Here is a 23,268-nt window from a genome sequence, read left to right on the forward strand (position 1 = left end):
ACCGTGAGAAATTTGACATTGAGTATTATTTTAGTGCATGTCATACTTAAGTCAATGTCTCTCTTTGTATTGGTGCCGAAAAAAGTATGGCATTTGATATTTGATTTGGACAACTTTTGTACGAGTCCATACCTCGTAGAATTCAAGGTGTAATTACTGCCAAAGGCGGTCCTACCCCATATTAAAATAAATTTGTTTGACATTTTAAGGTGTTTCCATTATTTTGTCCAACCCCTGTATGTTGTTAATTAGAAGTATACCAAGAAGTGATTATTGCAGTATAGATGTGTATTATTATGCTAAATGCGCTTGGGAATATCCAAATGTAGAAAGACCTTTATTGCTAAAACTGTCTCCGGAGACAAATTCTCCTTAGAGAATGTGCAAAAAAACACACCACTGGGCCGTAAATGATATAGTAGTTCCATATTCTACATACAGAGAGTGAAGTGTATTTCTTTAGGTCTGTCATTTTTTTTCTGTCAGTATCAAACAGCCATGATTACCTTTCAATAAATGCATCTGGAACTATTGTTGCCCATAAAAAATTCTTTTTGTTGTGGTTTTTTGTTACTCATTTATATCACGAAAATTTATAGTAATTTAATTCAAATTCCAAATTTAATTTAATTTGAATAAGTGACATCATTGGATAAGGAAGTAGGACATAGGAAATGTTCAGTTTGCTATTTCTGCTATCGTTTGCAGCATGCACTTGAATATCTTTCGTACTTTGTTTCTGGGTGATTGCTTGTACTTAAATGAATTCAGCTTAACCACCTTATTCCTCATTATAATTCCTACATTATATGGCAGTAAAGTTAATATGGAAATAGTATTCTAGAAATGCCAGTGAATATGCTGAATCCTGTCAAATGGATTTTTTGGTTGCTGACATCTTCAGCAGGTTTTATAATAAAAGTAAAATATTTTAAGTGGATAATAACAAACAATTTATTTGTATATAGTGAAACGTCTTTCTCTAATTTTTCTATTCCTGTTTTTATAGCTCGAGATAGGTGCACAATTTCTTGTCGACCAGTTGGATTCAGTTTTTATGCCCGAATTGTAAGTGGTGTTCCCGATGGAAGCATCTGTTACCCAACATCAGATCATATTTGTGTAAATGGTCTCTGCAAGGTAAGAACTAATTCACATTTAAAAATCTATCTTATTGTACAGAACAATTGCAGTTACAAACTTTATCTTAACAAAAAGCTTTCTCTTTCATGAAGTTTTGCATAATGGAAGTAACATAGAGGCAGGTGTGTTTGACCAGTCGTGCGTGTCAAATGACAAAGCCAATTCTTTGAGATGTTCGTTCCTTTTGTTGTTTATTCCTAACTTAATCCAATTGCAATAACATTAACCATCATCTATCCAAATATACCTATGTCAATGAATATATCATCTAATGTATCCATCTGTTTCTAGTGGGTGATCAAGTGTGTTTAGATTGCCTCAAAATTGTCGTTCTTTTTCTACTGGTCTACTTTTTAAATGTCAGCTGGTCACCTAAACATAAAATATATAGCAATATTTCTATCTGATCCCCACCACTGCTTCCCAATAAGCTTGGTTTGATTACTCTACCGTAACTTAGTGGTTTGGCAAAGAGTAACCGAACGCATAAGTACCAGATTTAGAAAATACAAATAAGTACAGGGGTCGATTCGTTCGACTAAAATTCTTCAAAACGTTGCCCCAGTATCACACACACATACACATTCGCGTTTATGTATTTGTTTTGCAAGATTCCTGATGTGAGTAGCTGAAGTGGTCACAGGTGTGTAACGAAAGATTTCCAGACAATGGACATAAAATAACAACAATAATAAACAAGTGAAGAACGAATATATAGTGTGTGTGTTTATTTAGCAAGAAACCATAAATGACCAGCCCGAAATATAGCAAGATTGAGTTAATGATTTATTGAAAATTACAACCAGAATTTTGGTAAGAATATCCTTTCAGATGTAATATCTCTCCCAACATCAATAAGGCCAGACATCAACATCCTGTTATAGGTTCTCATAATCTAGAATTGATTCCTGCAAGAATTATTTCAATGAAGATTGGCAGACTGCCCAGTTTTATATAATCTGATAATTTTAGCATTTTGGATCAACAGCAAGGTGTGTCTTTAGATAACCATTCCTTTATGGTATTGCATTCTATTTAAAGACTCTTATCTTCTGTCTCATTTGAAAGAACTGTACTCTCCCCCCCCCACTCTCTCTTTCTCTCTCTCTCTCTCTTTCTCTCTTTCTCTGAGTATTTGGTTTCTGTGTACGTGTGTGTCACAGATTATATCACTTTATGCTCAGGTTAAAGCAGTTATTACAGTTCCTGTTGATATCTCCAGTCTGCAATGTTTAACATTCCATATATTTGGCAACATTTCTGGAGCACTCATCTTACCTTCATTCTTGTGACACTAATTATTCTTTTACCTGAATAAAGTAGACAGTATTTTTAATGTTCACTGTATTTTCCATATTCAATTCAAACAACTTCATTTTCAAATATTGGCCTCATTATATTTCACATTTAATTATGATAAATATCTTCATAAGCTACACTTAATAGTTGTTCTTAGCTCTAGCATTAGTAATATTAAGACGATACTATGTAAATCTAGTTACAACACTGGATTTTACATGCAACATTCTCAGAAAGTTTGGTTCTAATCTGTAATCATATCCCTCAGGCATAGGAAATTATAGCAATCCCAGACGACAAAATTACATGTAACATAAATAATCAACTAATATATATTTATTTTAATTTTCAATATTTATTATATTGTGAGAAAAAACAAAAGGAAATATTTATACCTGAGATGATTGATTTAATTTGACACAACTGAATAAGTATGACTATTCATGTATATGACATGAGTAATGAATAAAACATGACTAATCAGTAAAATTTATTTATTTTAATTTTCAATGTTTATTATATTGTGAGGAAAATGGAAAGACTTATACCTGAGGTGATTGATTTAATTTGACATGACTGTTCATGTATAAAACATGAGTAATGAATAAAACATGACTAATCAATAAAATGTAACAAATGAATAAAATATGACTAATTTATAAAATGACTAATGGTAAAGCATGACTAAGCTATAAAATATCATCATCGTCGTTTAACGTTTGCTTTCCATGCTAGCATGGGTTGGACGATTTGACTGAGGACTGGTGGACCAGGTGGCTACACCAGGCTCCAATCTGATTTGGCAGAGTTTCTACAGCTGGATGCCCTTCTTAATGCCAACCACTCCGTGAGTGTAGTGGGTGCTTTTACGTGCCACCGGCATGAAGGCCAGTCAGGCGGTACTGGCAACGGCCACGCTCGAAATGGTGTATTTTACGTGCCACCTGCACAGGAGCCAGTCCATCGGCACTGGCAGAATAAAATATGAGCCTTTTGTTACGGAGCATCAACTAAACCATACATATTTTATTAAATCAGACCATGGGCTGATAAGGGACTTCAATATGACCACACATGGAAATTGGTAGAGGTTGATGACAGGAAAAGCACTTGGACATAGAAACTCTGCTTCAGCATTCTCCTGTTTGACTCATACAAGCATAGTAAAATGGACATTAAAATGATGATGATGATGCTTAGTTAGGTCAGAATTGGGTAATGGCAAAACCATAACAACAGCAACATATATACAAATATTTCCATTAAAAATAAAATGGACAATTAAATGACTTCAAAGGTTTGTAATGCATAGTAACAAAGTAAAATAGGTTTTTGACTTGTTACTTGGCTTTAAAATATTTCAAGAATTAGATAGAAAAGAATTGGTTTTCTTGTGAAAACAAACAGTAGATGCAAAGATAGTAAAACAGCATTAATGCCATTACTTCATACTGTTTATTTGGAGTTTATAAAGCAATATATTCAATGAAAAGAAACAGTAATCTCAGAAAACATTTTGTGAAATTATTTTCCTCCAGTATTCCTTCCTCAAGTGGCAGCTAAAACTGGAAGGAAATTTAAACATGCAAAAAGATCTACTATTTCCTGAGTTCTTATAGAAAATCACACCCTTCCTGTCTTTTATTTGTTCTTTAATATTTTATATTTTAACTGAAGAAAACGTTATTTGTCAATTGCTGTTAAGTATTCACTGAGTGTAAATACACGTGTTAATTAAAAATTAAGGAACATTATTAAAAAAATTCATTGATTAACTAATAATAATAATAATCGTCTCTTCTATAGGCATGAGGTCTAAAATTTTGAGGGTGGGAGTTGATTACATTAATGCCAGTTCTCAACAGGTTTTTATTTGAACAAACTTGAAAGAAAGGATGAAATGATTAGTCAACCTTGGTAGCATTTGAACTCAGTGCTGCTGGTGGTGGTGGTGGTGGTGGTGGTGGTGGTTTCTTTTGAGTAGAAAGATCAATTTCTACAATGAAAGAAAGTGAGTGAATTCACTGTATTAATTATGACAAATTAGGCAGTCGAGTCATGTGACATGTTAGCATAGCATGTGACTGTACTCTAATGGAACACTCAACATCTGAGGAGTCAGAAAATAGGTAATATGTCAAGTATTGTTGAATTCATTTGAAATCACTTTTGTACAATTATTTCCTTGTCTTTTGACTTCCTTCATTGAACAACAATGTTACACACCTTTGTCAAGTGGACGTTTCACAACTTCCTATTCAACTGTCCAGGAAATAAATGGAATTCCAACAGTGGACTTGTTTTGTTATTAACAATGGGGAGTGTATTTTATTAAGAGACTTAATAAACAAATATCCAAGACTCTTAACAGTTGTTTGACTTACTCCAGTTTCTGATAGATAGACAGACAGACAAACAGACAGACAGACAGACAGACAGATAGACATACAGACAAATAGATAGACACAGAAATAGATAGATATAGATAGACTGATGGATAGATAGAGAGATAGACACACAGACAGACAGACAGACAGACAGACAGACAGATAGATAGATAGATAGATAGATAGATAGATAGATAGATAGATAGATAGATAGATAGATAGGATTATCACAGCATGTTTATTGGTGTTTTCATGGGTGTGTAAGTATATGTTTGTGAATGTGTGTGTAACGGCATATCTATTTTCTCAAATGCATATTTCTATTCCCCTCTTACTGTTGTGTTCAACCTCTACAGCCGGGCCAGTGAACCATATAAAAGACATGCCTTGTGGACAGAAACATGTATAATAATAAAAAAGAGGAGAAGATTCATATAGTTTTCAAGTGGCTATAATTAAGATGGCAACATATTCTCTGATCCATCTAGCACCCTCCACTTGGGCTGCATACCAACACTTTGGGAGTATGCCGCCAGTATCTCAAGAGTAAATAGCACAGGTGTCAACAGAAAGTGTGTGTCTAGCAAGAGTATTAATAAAGGACAAGACTTCGTTAATCAGTTCATAATATTAACTGAACTAATCTTTACCTAATCTACAGAAGGCAAGACCTTCTACTGTGACAATGTGAATTTCTATGAAACATAACCTGCCCATTTCCACAACAAGCCAACCAACTGGCTTACTTAATCTAGCTTTAATATAAGTAGCTGGAAAACTGGTTTTTATCTCTATCTCTAACAAATAAAGAGCACTATAAAAGGAACAGACCAGATTGTAATAGGGGCAAAGTTTGAGTGTTTGAAGTGCAATGATCATGTCTGTGACAACAATAGAATATTGAGTTTATACAAGTAATGCGATCTAAATGACAATTCCTTGGTTAAAATGCAACAAAACTGCAATGTTCTTTTACAATAAGAACATAATGTATTCTGTTTTATGACGTTCTAGTTCAAGATCTAACTTGATTTACAGGAACTAGCATTGAGATTCTATTGTTTTGTGACATATTTCTTTTGATATTAGTGGTACTAATATATAGTTAGCAGTGGGGGTGTAGGCCAAGAGCCAAATAGATACTATAGGAGATAGGCAAATAGGGGGATATGGTGCTATAGACAGACTGGGAGAGGCATAGAAAGATAGAGAGAGGGGGAAAGATACTGAGAAAGATATAAAGAAACACAGGGTGAGGGTGGGAGAGGATATGACAGGGAGAGAGAGAGAGAGAGAGAGAGAGAGAGAGAGAGAGAGAGAGAGAGTGGGGGGCAGAGAGAGTTAAGCAGAAATACGGGGAGAAAGACAAACATCAATTGGGGGCAGATAGGGAGAGAGAGAATGATAGATAAAGGAACACAGAGTGACAGACGCGGTGAGAGAGACAAAAAGAAATATGGAGAAAGAGAATCATAGACATTGTGTGAGAGAGATGAGGATACAGACTTCATGGACAGACAGACAGACATGAAGAGAGGTTGGGGGAGTTAAATGTAGAAGTGCCCGATAACTATTCTTGGATTGAGTGGTGAAGTTGTTTTCTCATAACTCATCCAACCATAATCCATGCCTCATCAATCTCACAGTTATGTAATAACATGAGATTAGTTACCCGATAGTAAGAATTCAAATGAAGTAGCCCCGAAAAGGGTTTTAATGCGTTCCCAGAGTATACAGAACATAGGAGGCAATACTAATAAGGTATGCATACTAAAATCTTGAAGCATGTTACGTAATAACAGACTAATCAGATATGAGGTAATAACGATTCAAAGTAAATAACTCTGAAAAGGGCTTTTGTGCGTTCCCAGAGAATATTACCCTCAGGGGCGCTAGTGTTAGTACGTTCGTGACTAAGTCACTAACCTCTATTTCCAATAATATTGAGTTCTACTACTTTCGTTCCTACACACCTGGTTTGTCCACCCACCCACCCCCACACACACACATACACACACACTACGTATGTATGTACACACATGTATTTATGTATGAGCCTAAAATATTTGTTCTCAAGAGACTATAAAATTGAAAGAGAAAACTGAATGCTCAATAATTTGTTTTTATAAATCTTTCTTACCCGAAAGTTTATTGTTATTTGCTAAAAGCTGATGTGCACCAAATCTTGTACATATGGTAGCTATTACAGAATCCCATCAACAGACGATATCACTATTTTTAAATATTGTCCCCTGAAAATGTTGCATATTTTGAACCAAAATAGAATCAAGTTCAACTGAAATATAACAGAAGACACAACAAATCTTTACACAGAGTGCATTATTCTGCTTAACAGTGTGAAGCTGACATATAGCGGGATTTTAGTTTCATCGAATGCTTATCACATTACATGATTTTATTGCAACAAGTGGGTGAGTTGGAACTTGGCTCAGTGCAGGGGTACCAGTTGGCAGGCTGGTATTTTGTGTTACATTAATTGCACTGCACTGTGAGAGTAACAATGCTTCAGTCCATCTAGCTGTATATGAACAGATTAATCTAGCATGTTTGTACAGTAGCTGTGGAAATTAGTGCTGTAAATAGTTACTGTAGATATAGATATTAATACGGTATAGTAGATATAAACAGTGTAGTATATAAGGTACTATGGATAAAAACATTTGTGCAGTATATATGTACTGTCGATGTAGCATTAGTGTGGTTACTGTAGATGTTATACGTTAGTGATATTGATACAGTAGATGTGCACTTCTCTGTAGTGCATAGGTATTGTAGATGAAGACATTGATGTTATATAAGTATAAACAATAATATAGTATATACTCACTGTAGATGTACACAGTGGGTATATTAAATACTGTAGTTGTAGGCATTAATGTAGTACATACATACAGTAGATGTACACAGTGTAATTAATAATTATATTTATATATTCTCTTTTTTTTCCTATTACTTATTCCAGTCATTTGACTGTAGCCATGCTGGAGCATTGCCTTAAAGGGTTTAGTCGAAGAAATTGACCCTAGGGTTTATTCCTTGTAAGCCTAGTACTTATAAACACACCAGCATCGGTTGTCAAGAAATTGCTCCACCATGTCATCTTGCAATGATTGTAAATAGTTGCTATATGTAGTCAAATCCTCATCAACCAATTCCTCTTTCAAAGAAACAAGTTGTGGAAATTGATGGAACTGACGTTTTGAAATGTTAGTCTTATACAGCACCAATTTCGAAATGAAGGTATGATAAATGATTTACAATCAACGAGGGTTTTTCTGTTTCCTTGAAATAACTTATTTAAAACATTTAATTTTGGGAATATATCACAAAGAAAGATGATATAGCACCTTGCAGCCATCAATGAGGCAGATAGTGGCATACCTAGATATAAGTAAATGCAGACTTAATTTCTAAAAATTCTTTGTCACCCTCAAAACGTTCACATCGCCCACCAAAATCTCAAATCACCCACCATCATTCGCCCATCGCCCACCGGTGGGCGATATCACCCACTTTGGAAATCTATAATGTAAATTATAGCTATGATGTAAATGATATGCTGCCTTATGTTAAGTGAGATGTCACCATTCAATGAAGTAGTGAAGTAATTAGGCTATGACTACAGCCTTGATGGATTGAGAGCTGATGTCTTAACTATTTGGTTTAAGTTCTTAGTCCAGACACATCACTCTACTTGTCTCATGATGAAATTGTTGAAATAATTAAGATTACAAACTCGCGATAAACCGTTTTACTTTTAGATGCCATACAGATTTGTAAATTTACAAAGTCATCCCCACCTTTGTTAAGCAAACAAATGTTAAAAAAAGTATAAAAACCTTCAATAATTTTTTTCATTTAAGAATTCAATTATTTTAAATCATTAATTAAAATTTAGTAATCAAACCTATGTTCCTCTCTTCTACCTAAATAGACACTACACCGTAGACGGTCTTTGATGAGTTCAACAATTGTCTTTCTTGCATCACATCAGCCCTTGATAAACCTATTTATTACCAGACTGAATTACACTAATACCATGTCGACATTGTTAAAGGAGTCAATGGTTTACACATCATTATCATTATCATCGTCGTCTTCACCCCACTTCTTCTCCTTATTATTACCACCACCACTAACAACAACAACATACTGAGAATAACTCCCAGTAAACCATTTCGTATTTGAATTAAATTTGTTTTAAAAGGGAAACTTCAGTTGTTTTGATAGTCTTTCTTTATTCATTATATATATATTTTTTTTGATGCTGTAGTTGTTCTCGTTTTTGCTCTTGTTATTGTCGTCATTAAATGTTCGTGTTTCCGTTCTATTATTAAACAGCGGGTTATCTTTTTGTTCTCGATTCATTGTTGCTGGGTAAATGTGTTTTAAGGAGTTGCTATAATTCTGCCAGCTAACCTTGCCTCGGGTCTTTTGAGTCAGTTGTGCTATGAGCAGACATCGACGACACGCATATGCAACAATGTGTTGCTTTTGCTGCAGCTTATAATGCCACATTCCATTTATCAGCGGCATAATATAAAACAGCAGGTGGTAGACCAATCTTCACACAATTCAACCCTTTATCTAAAAACCAGCATACGGCTCCTTCCAGTAGCATTTTAAAGACTTAATTGAAAACATTTTACAACTATCTCGGCAAACGATAAAATGAAAACACACACATGCACGTTTCAAAGTTTATATTTGTGAAGATATATTTGTGAATATATTTTAGTATTTTCTTTTAACTGGCAATGCCATGTTTATCAGTTTAAACAGCAGAGTTTAACATTTCACATAGGATAATAAAGAGCAGTGAGTAGAGGAGGGGTTACCGAGATGTTTTTCTACATAAAGAAGTGATTAGGAATCTCTAAGCATATGTTTACTGAGTCAATATTCCACTGAAAGCCCCTGCTTCTCTTTTTTTTCATTATCCCACAATAAATGGACACCTAGGGATTTGTTGGAAACATTACAAGTCGTCTGTCGAAATCATTTAATCTTCAGTAAAGAAAGTAGAAAGAATTCTTGTATCAATTTGTCTTCGTTTGAGTGACCGTAGTTTGGCGCACTAAATCTGGAATAAACTCTGTTGTAAGAAATACTCGGCTAAAAATAACATCCTTGATGACTTGGCACGGAATTTTGGCTTTCCAGAGATCTTCATCAGTTTGCTGTTTGTTACCAGTTTACGGTGGCAAATTCCAAGCTCTTGCGAACTATGCAAAATAAACACCTCCTTGTCATATGAAAGAGTAGAACGCATTAGCAGAGGTGGAGAAAGAAGTAATCTGTACCTTAATTCTTCGAGTTTAATATTTAGAATATAAATATTGTTTGTGGAACCTGCACTTTGGTGCACTGTTACAATGCCACAAGTGACACGGATGGAAGCGTAAAAAGGTATAACCTAATGTATTTGGCGATTCTGGTATTTGTTATTGTGAGCCTCAGTTCACTATATATAAATAACTTCACAGTTTCGAATCCTCGTCGAGAACTTCACTTCACCTATTGCAAAGTCACTTTATGTGGGATTTTTGGAAAATGAAGCAAATTGCATTCCGATTATAATCTTTCAGTTTCGGGTTTAATAAAGAAGTTGGAAATAGAAAATAATATTTTACACACTTACACATACATGCACACATACAGACAAACATACAAGCACATATACACAAGGTGGAAATCATATCTAATGATTCTTTTATCTTTAATGCTTCAGTCACTGGACTGCAATCATGCTGGGACACAGCCTTGACGGATTTAGTCGAATAAATCAATTCCAGTACTTGTTTGTTTTTATTTTTTAAGCCTGGTACTTAAATTATCGGTCTCTTTTGCCAAAGTGCTAGCTTACGGGGACGTAAAAAAAAAAAGCAACACTCGTTGTCAAACGAATAAACACTAACAGGAAGACTATATATACCCTACACACACATCCTTTCTGTCGAAGAGCGTAGGCTCGAAATGTCAAAAATATAATTTTGCATTTTAAAATACCTTGGATGGAAAATCATTAGGGTGCTCAAAGGAGATACATACATACATATATATATATATATATATGTGTGTGTGTGTGTGTATATATAAAATAAGTGTAATCGACTATCCCCTTTACCCCGAAAATTTCAGGCCTTGAGCCCAAAGTAGAAAGGATCATTACAATTAATATGGGTGCTGTACAGAATCGCTAGCTCGCCAGGCAAAATACTTAGCGGCATTTCGTCTGTCTTCGCGTTCCGAGTTCAAATTCCACTGAGGTCGACTTTACCTTTCATCCTTTCCAAGTCGATTAAATAAGTAGCAGCTAAGAACTGACATTGGCGTAATCGATTAACGATTCCCCTTAAAATTGCTGGCCTTGTGCTAAAATTAGAAAGAGCTATTGCTATATTTCCTATACTTTCTGTTATAATTTTCTTTTCTGACATACGCACGAGATCTGAAATTTTGTGGGAGGAATTGAAACGTGTATTGTTTAACGAAAGTAACTTTTTTTGTTCAGGCGTGTGACAAGTTCCTTCTCTATCGCCACTACTACCACCACCACCACTACCGCTACTACTACCTCAACTACTATTATCGTTACCACCACCACCACCACAACCACCACCACCACCACCACCATCACCGCCACCACAACCACCACCACCACCACCATCACCGCCACCATCACCACCACCATCACCACCACCACCACTATCACACACTACTACTACTACTACTAGTACTGTTGTACTGCTGCTCCGTACATTATCGTCAACAGTGTGTGTGTGTGTGTGTGTGTGTGTGCGCGTGTGCGTGCGTGTATTTATTGTTGCTGTCACTCTGAGTACCATCCGGCCCGTGGCCGCCTGCTTGTGGAATTAGACGACACATTGCACCCAGCGTCACCCAAATAAACCACGTTGTTTAGATACAAAGTGTTTGGTGGTCAGGTACAGTCTATAGCGGGTGGGTGGTATACATACATACATTTCATAATTAAATAGATATATAATATATATATAGATAGATAGACATACACACGCACATTTGCATACGTACATGTATGTATGTATGTATGTATGTATGTATTGCGTTATATGTTTATATACCGGCACTTTTCGGTCTCTTCCTTTCTCTACATAAACACACACGCAGACGACACTGACACCAACGTGAAGAAAGTAGGAGTTCATTTCTCTCTCACTCACTCCCCCTCTCTCTCTCTCCCTCCCTCGCTCTCTCTCCCTCTCTTTCTCTCATCTCTCTGCTAATTCGTGTGATTCAAACAAACATTTGGAAGAGGAAGAGTCGGAGAGGGTAGGAAGAGGCTTGGACAATGATATTTCCCGCTTTATAATTCTTCCAAAACACAGCTCTCATCTGTTCTCTCTGTATCCACAAACAGTACACAATTATTCAAACACATAGATATGGAGTTCAATACTGGTTTGCAGCTCTCTAATATTTTTCTTTTATTGTTTCTTACATATTTTCAGGTAAGTTGACTTTTTACTTATATTCCATCGTTCTTTTCTTTTTTACTTGTAATTTATATTTTTTCATACAATTACACACAAATACATCACACATGCACATACATCACACACACATACATCACACACACACATACAAACACAACACAGTGTGTGTGTGTGTGTGTGTGTGTGTGCGTGTGTGTCTGTCTGTCTGTCTGTCTATGTATGTATGTATGTATGTACGTATACATACATACATGTATGTGCGTATGTATGTATGTATGTATGTATGTATGTATGTATATGTATGTATTCTACACACACACACACACACACACACACACACACACACACATTCGAATTATATTTATAGGCGGTGAGCTGGCAGAAACGTTAGCACACCGGGTAAAATGCTAAGCGGAATTTCATCGGTCTTTATGCTCTGAGTTCAAATTCCGCCGAGGTTGATTTTTGCCTTTCATCCTTCGGGCTTGATAAAATAAGTACCAGTCAAATACTAGGGTTGATGTAACCGACTTCTCTCTCCCTTCAAAAACTGCTGGCCTGATGCCAAAAGATTAAAACCATTATATTGTTAATATGAGGGAACTGGCATGCTTGCTCCTACCAGTAGCTGATAGTAGCTGTACAATTATAGTTACGGTTTCTAACTTCGGTCTGTCGTATTCTGAGTTCAAATTCCTCCCAAGTCTCAGTTTCTCTGCCACCCTACAGAATCGTTAGCACGGACGAAATGCTTAGCGGTATTTCAGCCGTCTTTATGTTCTGAGTTCAAATTCCGCCTAGATCAACTTTGCCTTTCGTTCTCACGGGAGTCGACAAAAGACTTATCATTAAGGCGGCGAGCTGGCAGAATCGTTAGCACGCTGGACGAAATACTTAGTGGTATTTCGCCCGTTGCTACGTTCTGAATTGAAATTCCGCCGAGGTCGACTTTGTCTTTCATCTTTTCGAGGTCAATAAATTAAGTACCAGTGATACACTAGGGTCGATGTGATCGACTAGTCATCTCCTCCCAAATTTCAGGCCTTGTCCCTTGAGTAGAAAGGATTATTGTCATTGTTGTTGTTATTGTTATCATCATTCCTTTGGTTGGGGAGAACAGTCATTGTACAGTGTCCGGTGCACGTACCGAAAAAGGTTGCATGTTGGATGGGATTGAAGGGGCTGGAGCCGGGGGCGGGGAATGTGGCCTCCTAGCAAATTTGTTGAAAGGTAGATGAGAGTAGCGAGCATGGCCTGAGCTAAACGGACATCAATCTGAAAATGCACCTATAGATTTAGTGAGGGAGTGTACTTATCTGAGTGTACTACATTAAGAGAGTGTACTTATCTGAGTTTCAGGCTGACCGTTGTTTTGTGGGGTTCCTACGAGTTGCCCTCAGAGGTCTCCCTTCTTGAAGGAGAATATTTCTTTCAATTTTTTTACTGTTATTTTCACTTTTCATGTAATCCTACTCTCTATCGTTTTCTACTGTCGACTGTGTTAACTAACGCCCCCACCTCTCAAATTTTCTGGCCTTGTGCATAATCAATTTCAATTAGAATTATTATTGTTTAGGGCAATGAAAGGCGGTCAGCACGCCGGGCAAAATGTTTAGCGATATTTGAACTTCTGCGTTCAAATTCCGCTAAGGTCGACTTTGTCTTTCATCCTTTCGGAGTCGATAAAATAAGTACCAGTTGAGCACTGGGGTCGACGTAATCGACAAACTCCTTCCCCCAAAATTGCTGGCCTTGTGCCAAAATCTGAAACCATTAAGGGCAATGAATTAGTAGAATTAGAAGAGCATCAAATTAAATGTGTTTCACAGTGCTTTAATTACGTCTGTCTGCGATCTGAGTATAAACATTGCAAAGATCAACATTGATTATCACACTTGTTGGTTCCATAGCATGCACCACCAGACGTGTAGTGGGGGTAGATTTTAAATTCCCATAAAACATCCCAGAAATAAATAGACTTTTAATAGAAGGCCAAGACCGTCTATCACGCCTCCCACACGGGAGGTGGGGCGATGCGAGGGAGTTATTATCAAGAGTATTGAATAGTCCAAACAGGAAAGTGACGGGCTGGTGACAATATCAGTATGATGAGTGTCATATGAATATCACTGTTTATATAGTTTGATTCCGTTCTCACTATCCAGCGTTTAAACCCAAAGTTAACATTAAATCCAAGTATTCGGGGTCGTTAACAGAAATAGTATTTCTGGTGTTGATCCGATCGAGAATATTGTTCTCTTTAATGCACAGTCATGTGTCTGGTCATAAGAAATAGCTCGATGGTATTATCATCATTTTCATCGCTGACGCAACTGTCATCGTTAACCAAATCATGACTGACATCACAAACATTGCTGTCATCACCCTCTCTGTAATCCATATTATCACTGTCGTAACGCTGTCAGCATTGTTATTACTACCATCATTTTTCATCACTGTCGTCATTGCCATCTCTTTCATTTTGCTCATCATTGTCATCAAGTCATCACAATTATCCCTATCCTCATTGTCATCGCTGTGATTACTGCTGATCTCGTCGTCTCTCATTTCTGCCATTATTAGCAGCATTGTCATCACTGCCGTCTCTAATCGCTGCAATAACTGTCATCATTATCATCACACTAATCATCGTCATTCCAGTCATCACTATCATTAATGTAATCACAGCCGTCAGCGTCGTCGTTGCCATTTCTGTCATCATTCTCAGTTCTTTTATCCTCTTCAAAACTCTCATCGGTCATCACTATCGTCATAATCACTATCACTACAATCATCTCTGTTACCAATGTCATCACTGTCATAATAATCATCACTATCGTCAACGTCATTTCTGTCATTATTCTCATCAATGTCCACCGTCGTTCCCGTCATCATTGCCGTCATTGCCATTTCCGTCATCGCTCTCATCATGTAGTCTTGACAATATTGGTACGAATAGTTATTGATGTTACTGAGTGCGAACATTTCTTCCATGTTTTAACTGTCGTAGTATTGTCTAACCTGGAGGCATTTTTAGTGCCGGAGTGAAGTAAAAGGACCAATCATGGTCAAAGGAATCGGTAAGAATTTTTCTTGTTTTTCTGTCTTCTTCTGACGAAATTTTGTTTTGGGAATGTCGGATATGGGTATTTGCTTGGAAACAAATTGTAGCTATATAGGAGACTGGATAACCAGGTTTAGAGCGCGGGGTAAACCAGGTGACATTTTTTTGTCATGAAATGAAACCATTTGATCCTCATATTGAACTTGGGTAATTGTTTAGCTAACCATTTCTCTCGATACTTTTAGAAAGATACAGCGCAGGTGGAAGTTGTACGGATTATATTTTTCTATAGAATATTAATGGCATAAGTGACGTGAAATGGTTTCAACTGAGGAGCAGAACTTTCTTGTGATTACGACCAGCCAAGAACTTATCTCTTGTTCATCTGCTGTAAAACCTAATTCTTGTGCGGAATTAGTTGTTTGAATTGAGTCAGTATAGCACTAGTGCTTATTTAATAGTACAGTGTAATTTGATTTGAGATAAAGGGATGGTGACACATTAAGACATTCAGTTTGGGGTCGTCTTCACTGCCTTCACCCCTCTGAGCCAGAAAACTCACTACGGGATGACTTGCCCTGGTAGAAATATAGAGCCGTTTACACTCTACAATCCTTTAAAAAGAAAAAAAGTCACATTAGATGATGTGATCCTAGATATTCTGAGGTAGGAAACAAAAGATGCGATAGTTAAGGCTAGAATATCGTTTGGTCAGAGGTTTGTTTGATCTGAGCTGACCAGCGATTAAACAATTGAACAGGTCACGTAACACTCATTTATTAAAGGGTGACGATCTTCATATTTAATTATAAGTATTAAATTTATTGAATGCAGTCAATTATAATGGAAAATTTTAAATTACTTGTCAAACAGATGTAAAGATCATATTAAGTATACTTCACTCTCTTTCTTTTAGTATTTGGGGAATACTCGCAGGTTCTTAGTTCTCCAAAGGATACTCTGGTGCTCAATTTAGAATTAAGGACGAGGTTTTAACACTAATGAGGATTACTCTGTTCTCATTAGTGCTAAATAATGTCTAGAGAATCTGGTTATTCATCATTAGTGTTAATTACCATGTGGTGGAACTGTGAATCAGTAATTGCTTACGTTCTGAGAACATGGTCTAATACAATCTCAATGTTTATATTATGTACCCCCACCCACCACACACACACACAGACACTCACACGAATATAAGTACAAACGCGCGCGCACACACACACACACACACAGAAGAAACAGAATTTTTCTATTTACATAAAACCACGAGAACTTTAAATATAAAAGAAATTAAGAAAGAAATTTTCTGGTCTTTAAAAAGCAAAAATATGTAAATATTTTACTCTTTAAAACTATTTTTTGACGTTATATTTAAAATTCTCTCTCTCTCTCTCCCTCTCTCTTACACACACATACACACACACACGTGTATGAGAAATTATAGAAAGGTAAATCAGTTTCTCAGTCAGTCAGTGAGAGATTTGAAATCTTATACACTCTGTTGTGATGTCCTTAATCTTCAAATACAGAAGTAACTAAACATTTTAGCAACTGAGTCCCTCTTGCAGCTTACTGTTTGAACCCCAATATTTCAATACTTTGACTATACCATTCTCAGGTTGTAATTTTGTATCTTTCTTACCCATTATGTTTCTATCTCCGTTATATCCATATTCTTGTTTGCAAGTCAATGTCTCCATACCAGTTCTTTAATCCCAGAAGTGAATCCTTGGTGTACAAGAACTGATGTAGGAGGAAAGAAATCAATAATAAGAAATACAATGAGTCTTCAAGTCATACAAACTCATACATGTATAACTTGAAACATTTTTGGTGTTGGATGTTTATGTAGGTCTTTAGTGACAGCCTCAGTGAGTGGTTTCATATTTGAGTGCAAGTGCAAACAATGCGTTTGCACTCCTGCTCTACGTTGTTGCTCAGCCTGTTAGAAATAGTAACTATATCTTTTACAAATTATACCATACTGTCTCAAAATAAGGAAGGACACAATTGATAATTATACATATATTATGTCTGCAAGTAAGGTGGATTGGGCATAGCTGGAATCACTTTAATCATAGATTTATCGAATCGGGACTGACCTAAAAAGCATGTATTTTTATTTCCACTATTACAAAACAACACATCTCTTTAACTTATTTATGTGTCTCTCATTTTACTTTTATTTCGTGTTGAACATATTTTCAAGAGAATATGGGTTTCACTTTTGATATAACTAAGTAAATCTTGTCTAATTCTACACAACTTGTGTTTTATGTCAACATAGAATTATCAAATATTCACTCTTTAAACACAATTATCTAATAGAAACTCCCCATTCTGTGTTAATTGACAATGGCGTCTTGTGCAAGTTTTATTTTTCCCCTTCTTTCTTCTCTCGTGACCACATCCGTTCTTGCTAACGAGTGCACATATGTGAAAATTTCTCTACAATTACAGTCGTCATCGGAATCTGAAAGTTGAGATAAATTTCCAAGCAACAGTCGATAAAAGCTTCTTAATGGAATTCTAATACGTTTCAATACATGAATAACCCATTTCGTGAGAAATTGCGATAAGGATCCTCTACAAATTTAACTACGGCCCTTTTTCATTTATAGGCGACAGTAGGCCTGATTGAATCCTGTTTATAATCAATAAAACAACTCACTCTGGTCGTCAGGCACGCCAGAAAGGGATTTAATTACTTATTATTTATAGACTAACAAAGACTTGCTTACTGCCACTTCAACGACATCCATCCCTACGCAAAAGAACTCCCACTCTTCATTCATCTCAAAACTCTGTCACAAAACGTTATCCCATTTCGACATAGACACTTCACACCAAATCTTCATTGTCTCTGCAGAGACCTTGAAAATATCCTCCACTGGGGCTATACCACATCTTGTCTCTTTCAACAGCAAAAAAAAAATCTGTGGACATATTAAGGGGACATCGTCACCCCACCATCCTTCACTTAAACTTAAAACGGACGCTTCTAGATCCCACGTGATTGTTTCAAATGCTCGGTGGCGAAGGTGTATCCTTAACTCGGCTAATCACTACATCTCCAAAGCTGGTTTTTCTTGGCCAGATATTATTTCGTCTCCAAACTTCTATTAGCCCTCTACAAAGTTCAAGAGAGGCCCATAATGAAGTACTGCTCTCAATACTGCTGTTGTGTTGATGCTACATAGACTCTGCCCCAAGAGAAGAGCGCTCGACTGACTGGCGTAAAGTCACTCAACAATATACACCAATCTCTGGCTCACAGACCTACTGTGTCTCGTCTCTCGAGTTTTCTGCTACTACTATAAAAGCACTATCGTAGCTAGCGGGTGTTGGGGTGGACATAGGGGCGGCACTTTTGGGTCTGCTGTAGGTAATATTTGTTTTTTGGGGAGTCCAGGGCAAACGGAAGGGCCGCTCCGGGCGGCACACACCCGAGCTACGCTAATGTACAAAAGCCCCTACTCTTCGCATCTAGTTGGGTTTCCTCTACATCCACTTTTATTCCCCCTTTTTCTTCGTATTGTATCCCAATCACGTACCCCACGCTGGCCACTATCTCCCGGCTCTCAGGAATTCTCTCCTCTCACACCACTTTCCTGCAGTTCCAAGCGGAACGAATTCCAGTGCGTCTATCCCTCTTCAGGGGGTCTACCAGAGCCACTAGTAGGCTATCTCTATCTACCAATGTAACTATTTACCACAAAGTGGAGTGAATTATTTGAGAATAAAGCACTTTATAACAGATAGCGGCGGTCACGAGGTATGAACCGTTGACTCCTCTTTTCACTGATATCACAACGGCGGCGACGACAGTGTCGTCGTCATCGTCGTCACTGAAGCTTAGGTCTTTGGTTACTGAATTGCTTGTAGAGCTTTAGTCAAATACTGTAACTACTCAATGTCAAATTTATTTTTCATTCTTTCTGAGTGGATATGATAAAGTACTCGTCTTATACTGGGTGGATCTACTCATCTATCTCTTTTCTCAAATTGTGTGGTCTTATGCTAATGTTATAAAACATTAATCATTTCTTTGAAGACGGTGTTTTTGGGTTCGCTAGTTTCCTGACAATAACGTCTGTTAATTAACCTTCATGTAACTGTAATTACGGGATTCCTATGATGGAACGAAGGACCGACGGCAAATCTTTTTTATGGTTGAATATATAGATGTTGTGAGCGTGAAGTTTTGACAGTCCTAGTCAAGCATGCGGCTTTAAATTGATTGCAGCCAGTAAACTCTACTACAAATAACTCCACAATCATTATCTACTCAAATTATCTATTTCATCGCTGAAATGTCATTACACCTTTACACACACACACACACACACACACACACACACACACACACACACACACACACACACTAATGATATTATTTTCTTTTGGTGTTGCTTCGTGAGTCTTACGGCCCATTAATTCACCTTCTCACTTTGGACACTTTACATTCTGCTTCAATGAAATATTACAGATAAACTTCAACGTTGCTATCTGTCCTCACTAACCTGTGAGCGTGTGTGTGTGTGTGTGTGCGCGCGCTCTTGCGTGTACGTAGATAGATAGAGAGAGAGAGAGAGAGAGAGAGGAAGAGAGATTAGTTCAACTCTCAGCAGTCTGTTGTATTTGAGATTAGATCAACAATATTTGCTATTTCTATTTCCAAAGTATTTTTAGTTAATTTATGCTGCCGCAATTCTTTGGCAAAATTTGGTTTTGCTAAATGTGTTTTGTATAAATAAAGTTAGTTCGCTAGAGATGCTTGACACCTCTCATTCGCATCGTCCTCTGTATAATCTGAGAAGACATGTTTCTGTTTCTTTTTCTTTTTCGCGAAAGTTAATTGAATATAAAAGAAAACCAGGTAGGAATTTGTTAAGTAATAAAAATTTTTCATCATTGTGGAATCTTTGCTATCAAATACAGTTTCTTACTTTTTCATTCTGTCTTTCCTATAAGAAAAGAATACAAATTTCTGTTGATTTATTTCAAATCCTGCCCATGTCAAATGTGATACTTCCAGAGTCGATAAAATAAAGTACCAGTCAAGTACTAGAGTTGATAATATGTATAAGTTCCTTCAGCAGGGACAGAGCACGTGCCAAGTGTTTAAGACTGGGCATAGAACAAGAAGGTGGGTAGGCAGGGTTCGTGTGTAAGACGCCGGCACAGTATGATACAAGCAGAAGAAACACAAAGGTCGTGGATAGAAGCATTGGTGTGTGTGTGTTGACTTTTGGCTCTGTATACTCATATCCCGATACCATCCGAAGACCACGTGGCAATCGTGGAGTTATACACGATAGTAGAAGTAGTGAAGTCAAACAGACTAGTCATATGATTGAACGGAATGAGTTAGTGGTGGAATGGAACGCAACTAAATTTTCAACCCCCAAAACCAAACTCTGTTATTTGCATGCATGCACGCGCGCGCGCACAAACACACAGTGTTGGTTTAGAAAAATAAACACTTAAATCCTGAAACAGCAGTTGGAATATTTTATTCCAGTTAGAAACATCAACTTCCTAAACATTCATACCAACTTCCTAAACATGCATACTAATTAGGTGTTTTTAATCTAATTGCTGTTCCGCTTCCTTTACACTGAACTAACTTTCTGATAACGTGTCAATCATGAATAATTTAAACCATCTGTAACTTTTATTACTTACTAAGTAGCTTTAAAGGTATCAAAATTCTTTGAAATATCTTAGAAGCGTGTTTATGTCTAATTAAAAAATACCAAGTAATTAAAACTAATTGGAGCATCTATTAGAGCGTTGTTGATCAAATCTTTAATTACTACAATTAGAAACACTTGAGCAACTATCCTGGTATAACTGATAGCTTCAAAAAGTAATTTTCAACATCTAGTTCGTTTTTTGATAAATAGTTTCAGTAACCAGAGAAAAGAAACCTCTGAAAAATAAACATACTTCTTTGCTGTACTTTATTCGCAGGAAATTAAATGTAAGTTGTGTCATACGGACTTTTAATATAAGTATTAGTAATTAAATCACAAATGAACAACCAGAGACTGTGAAGCATTTATTTGCTATTAAAATGAATTCTAAGGTGAACTGTGAGCAGTGCATAAGATGACTGCGTCACTGGCATCACCTTGAATGTCATCCAGTGTATAAGATGGAAACTCTGTGGCATATTGTATATAGGTAAAAACCGGTCATAGGCTGACCATGTTTTAGTAAACATTTGTGGGACGTCTGACAAAACAACACTGGATAATAAGAGCCTCTATAACCACTCTTTTAGAATCCACATATTCATTTTCACACAAACGTACACACGCATTCGCGCGCGCTACATACTCTATATGCGCACATACAAGGGTGGGATGGAAAGTTCATAGGCTGGCTATGAAGGAGTGATGCTAGAGCTGTGAAATCTTGTACGTATTCATTTCAACTACATTGTTCCTTTTCAAGTAAACTGACATCTGATTGTTCAAAGAAGCCTCTAAAAGTGACAAGGAGCGACTTCTCTTGAAAAATTGACAAATTTGGGCATCGTGGTGTTATCAAATACCTTCAGAAAAACGGTTCAGCCTCCAACGACATTCATGCTGACATGGTTGCTACATTAAGGAATGATGCTTCAGCTTTATCAAAAGTACAAATGTGGGCAACTGAATTTAGGAGGGAAAGGGAGAGTTTTGAAGATGATCCCAGTTCTGGATCTCCTGCAACTATCACCATCGTGGAAAACATTGTGTCCACCACATGGTGATGGATGACAGGTGATTTACTATAAATCAAATAGCCAATACTATTAGCATATCCCACGAGGGAATTGAGAATATTCTGCACAAGGGATTTGGTATGACAAAGGATTCTTCTCGGTGGGTGCCACGTCTTCTGGCACCTGATCAAAAGCGCACCAGGTCGGTCACATTGTGGGAAAAATCTGACGATCCAGTTGGTTTCCTTGAACACTTACGAACCCACTTTGAGCCAGAGACAAAGAGATGACTTGATTACTTTTCTGAACAACAAGACGAAAGCTTTTTCACCAATGGGATATCCAAGCACTGCAACATTGATGGGATAAGTGCGTGGACTACAAGGGTGTACTATGTTGGAAAATAAACCTCATTTGGTCACATTCCATGAGAGTATCTTGGTCAGCCTCGTACACACACAAGTTTACTGCGATTTGTCTAGCTTTTGCACATACATTTTACACACACGTGCACACACACAAACACATTTGCATTCTACCTCTCCCACATACGCTCAAGTGCACAGGTTTTGTATTACACTTAACTCCGCAACACCTGTGATACACTTTGGTATATGCACTCATGACTGCGTACGTAGATAGATACACATACACACACACACACACACACTACTTACAACTTCTCACACGCACTTCAGGCATTAGTTTCAACTCACACTTTTCTGTTAGACACTGTTGACTATGTTTACCATCAACCGCTGGTTGATTATGTTTACCATCAACCGCTGGTTACATCACTTCTTTACTTAACTTCGCTTTGGTGCTTCTTAAACATATTGTTCTTTCTCTTCTTCTGCCTCTTCCTTGACCAAGTAAAACTCTTTGAAACGTCTTCATAGCATTGTATATTGCTTGTTTGCTTGTTTGTTTGTTTGTTTGTGTGCACGTACGTGTGTGTGTCAATGTTTGAGTTTCCCCACTACTTTAAATTTTTTTTTAATTTCCCAAGACTTCACACGCCCTTACATCAAAGAAAAAACCGGAAGACGGTCGTGACACCTTCATAGAACCACAACTAATATTGACAAAGTTTTATAGTCATGTAAAATTAAGAAAAAAATGCTTGGTGGGTAAATACAAAAGATTTTATTAAGTGTA

General features: G+C 36.9%; 1 protein-coding gene across 5 annotated transcripts in view; it reads left to right on the forward strand.

Annotated features, from left to right (window-relative positions):
• Positions 1-23,268, forward strand: part of LOC106870936 (thrombospondin type-1 domain-containing protein 4) — a 131,757-nt gene that overhangs the window by 82,670 nt on the left and 25,819 nt on the right. For 4 of the 5 annotated variants that reach the window (XM_089360997.1, XM_089360998.1, XM_089360999.1 and 1 more), the window contains one exon: positions 1,010-1,140. In XM_089360997.1, coding sequence (XP_089217123.1) covers positions 1,010-1,140 — 131 coding nt within the window. Of the gene's footprint in view, positions 1-1,009; positions 1,141-10,171; positions 12,344-23,268 lie in introns of those variants that run through there. The other variant, XM_014917178.3, reaches the window with a different exon arrangement.

Source organism: Octopus bimaculoides, chromosome 12 (assembly GCF_046866305.1).
Source record: "Octopus bimaculoides isolate indiv1 chromosome 12, ASM4686630v1, whole genome shotgun sequence".
Classification (NCBI taxonomy): Eukaryota; Metazoa; Mollusca; class Cephalopoda; order Octopoda; family Octopodidae; genus Octopus; species Octopus bimaculoides.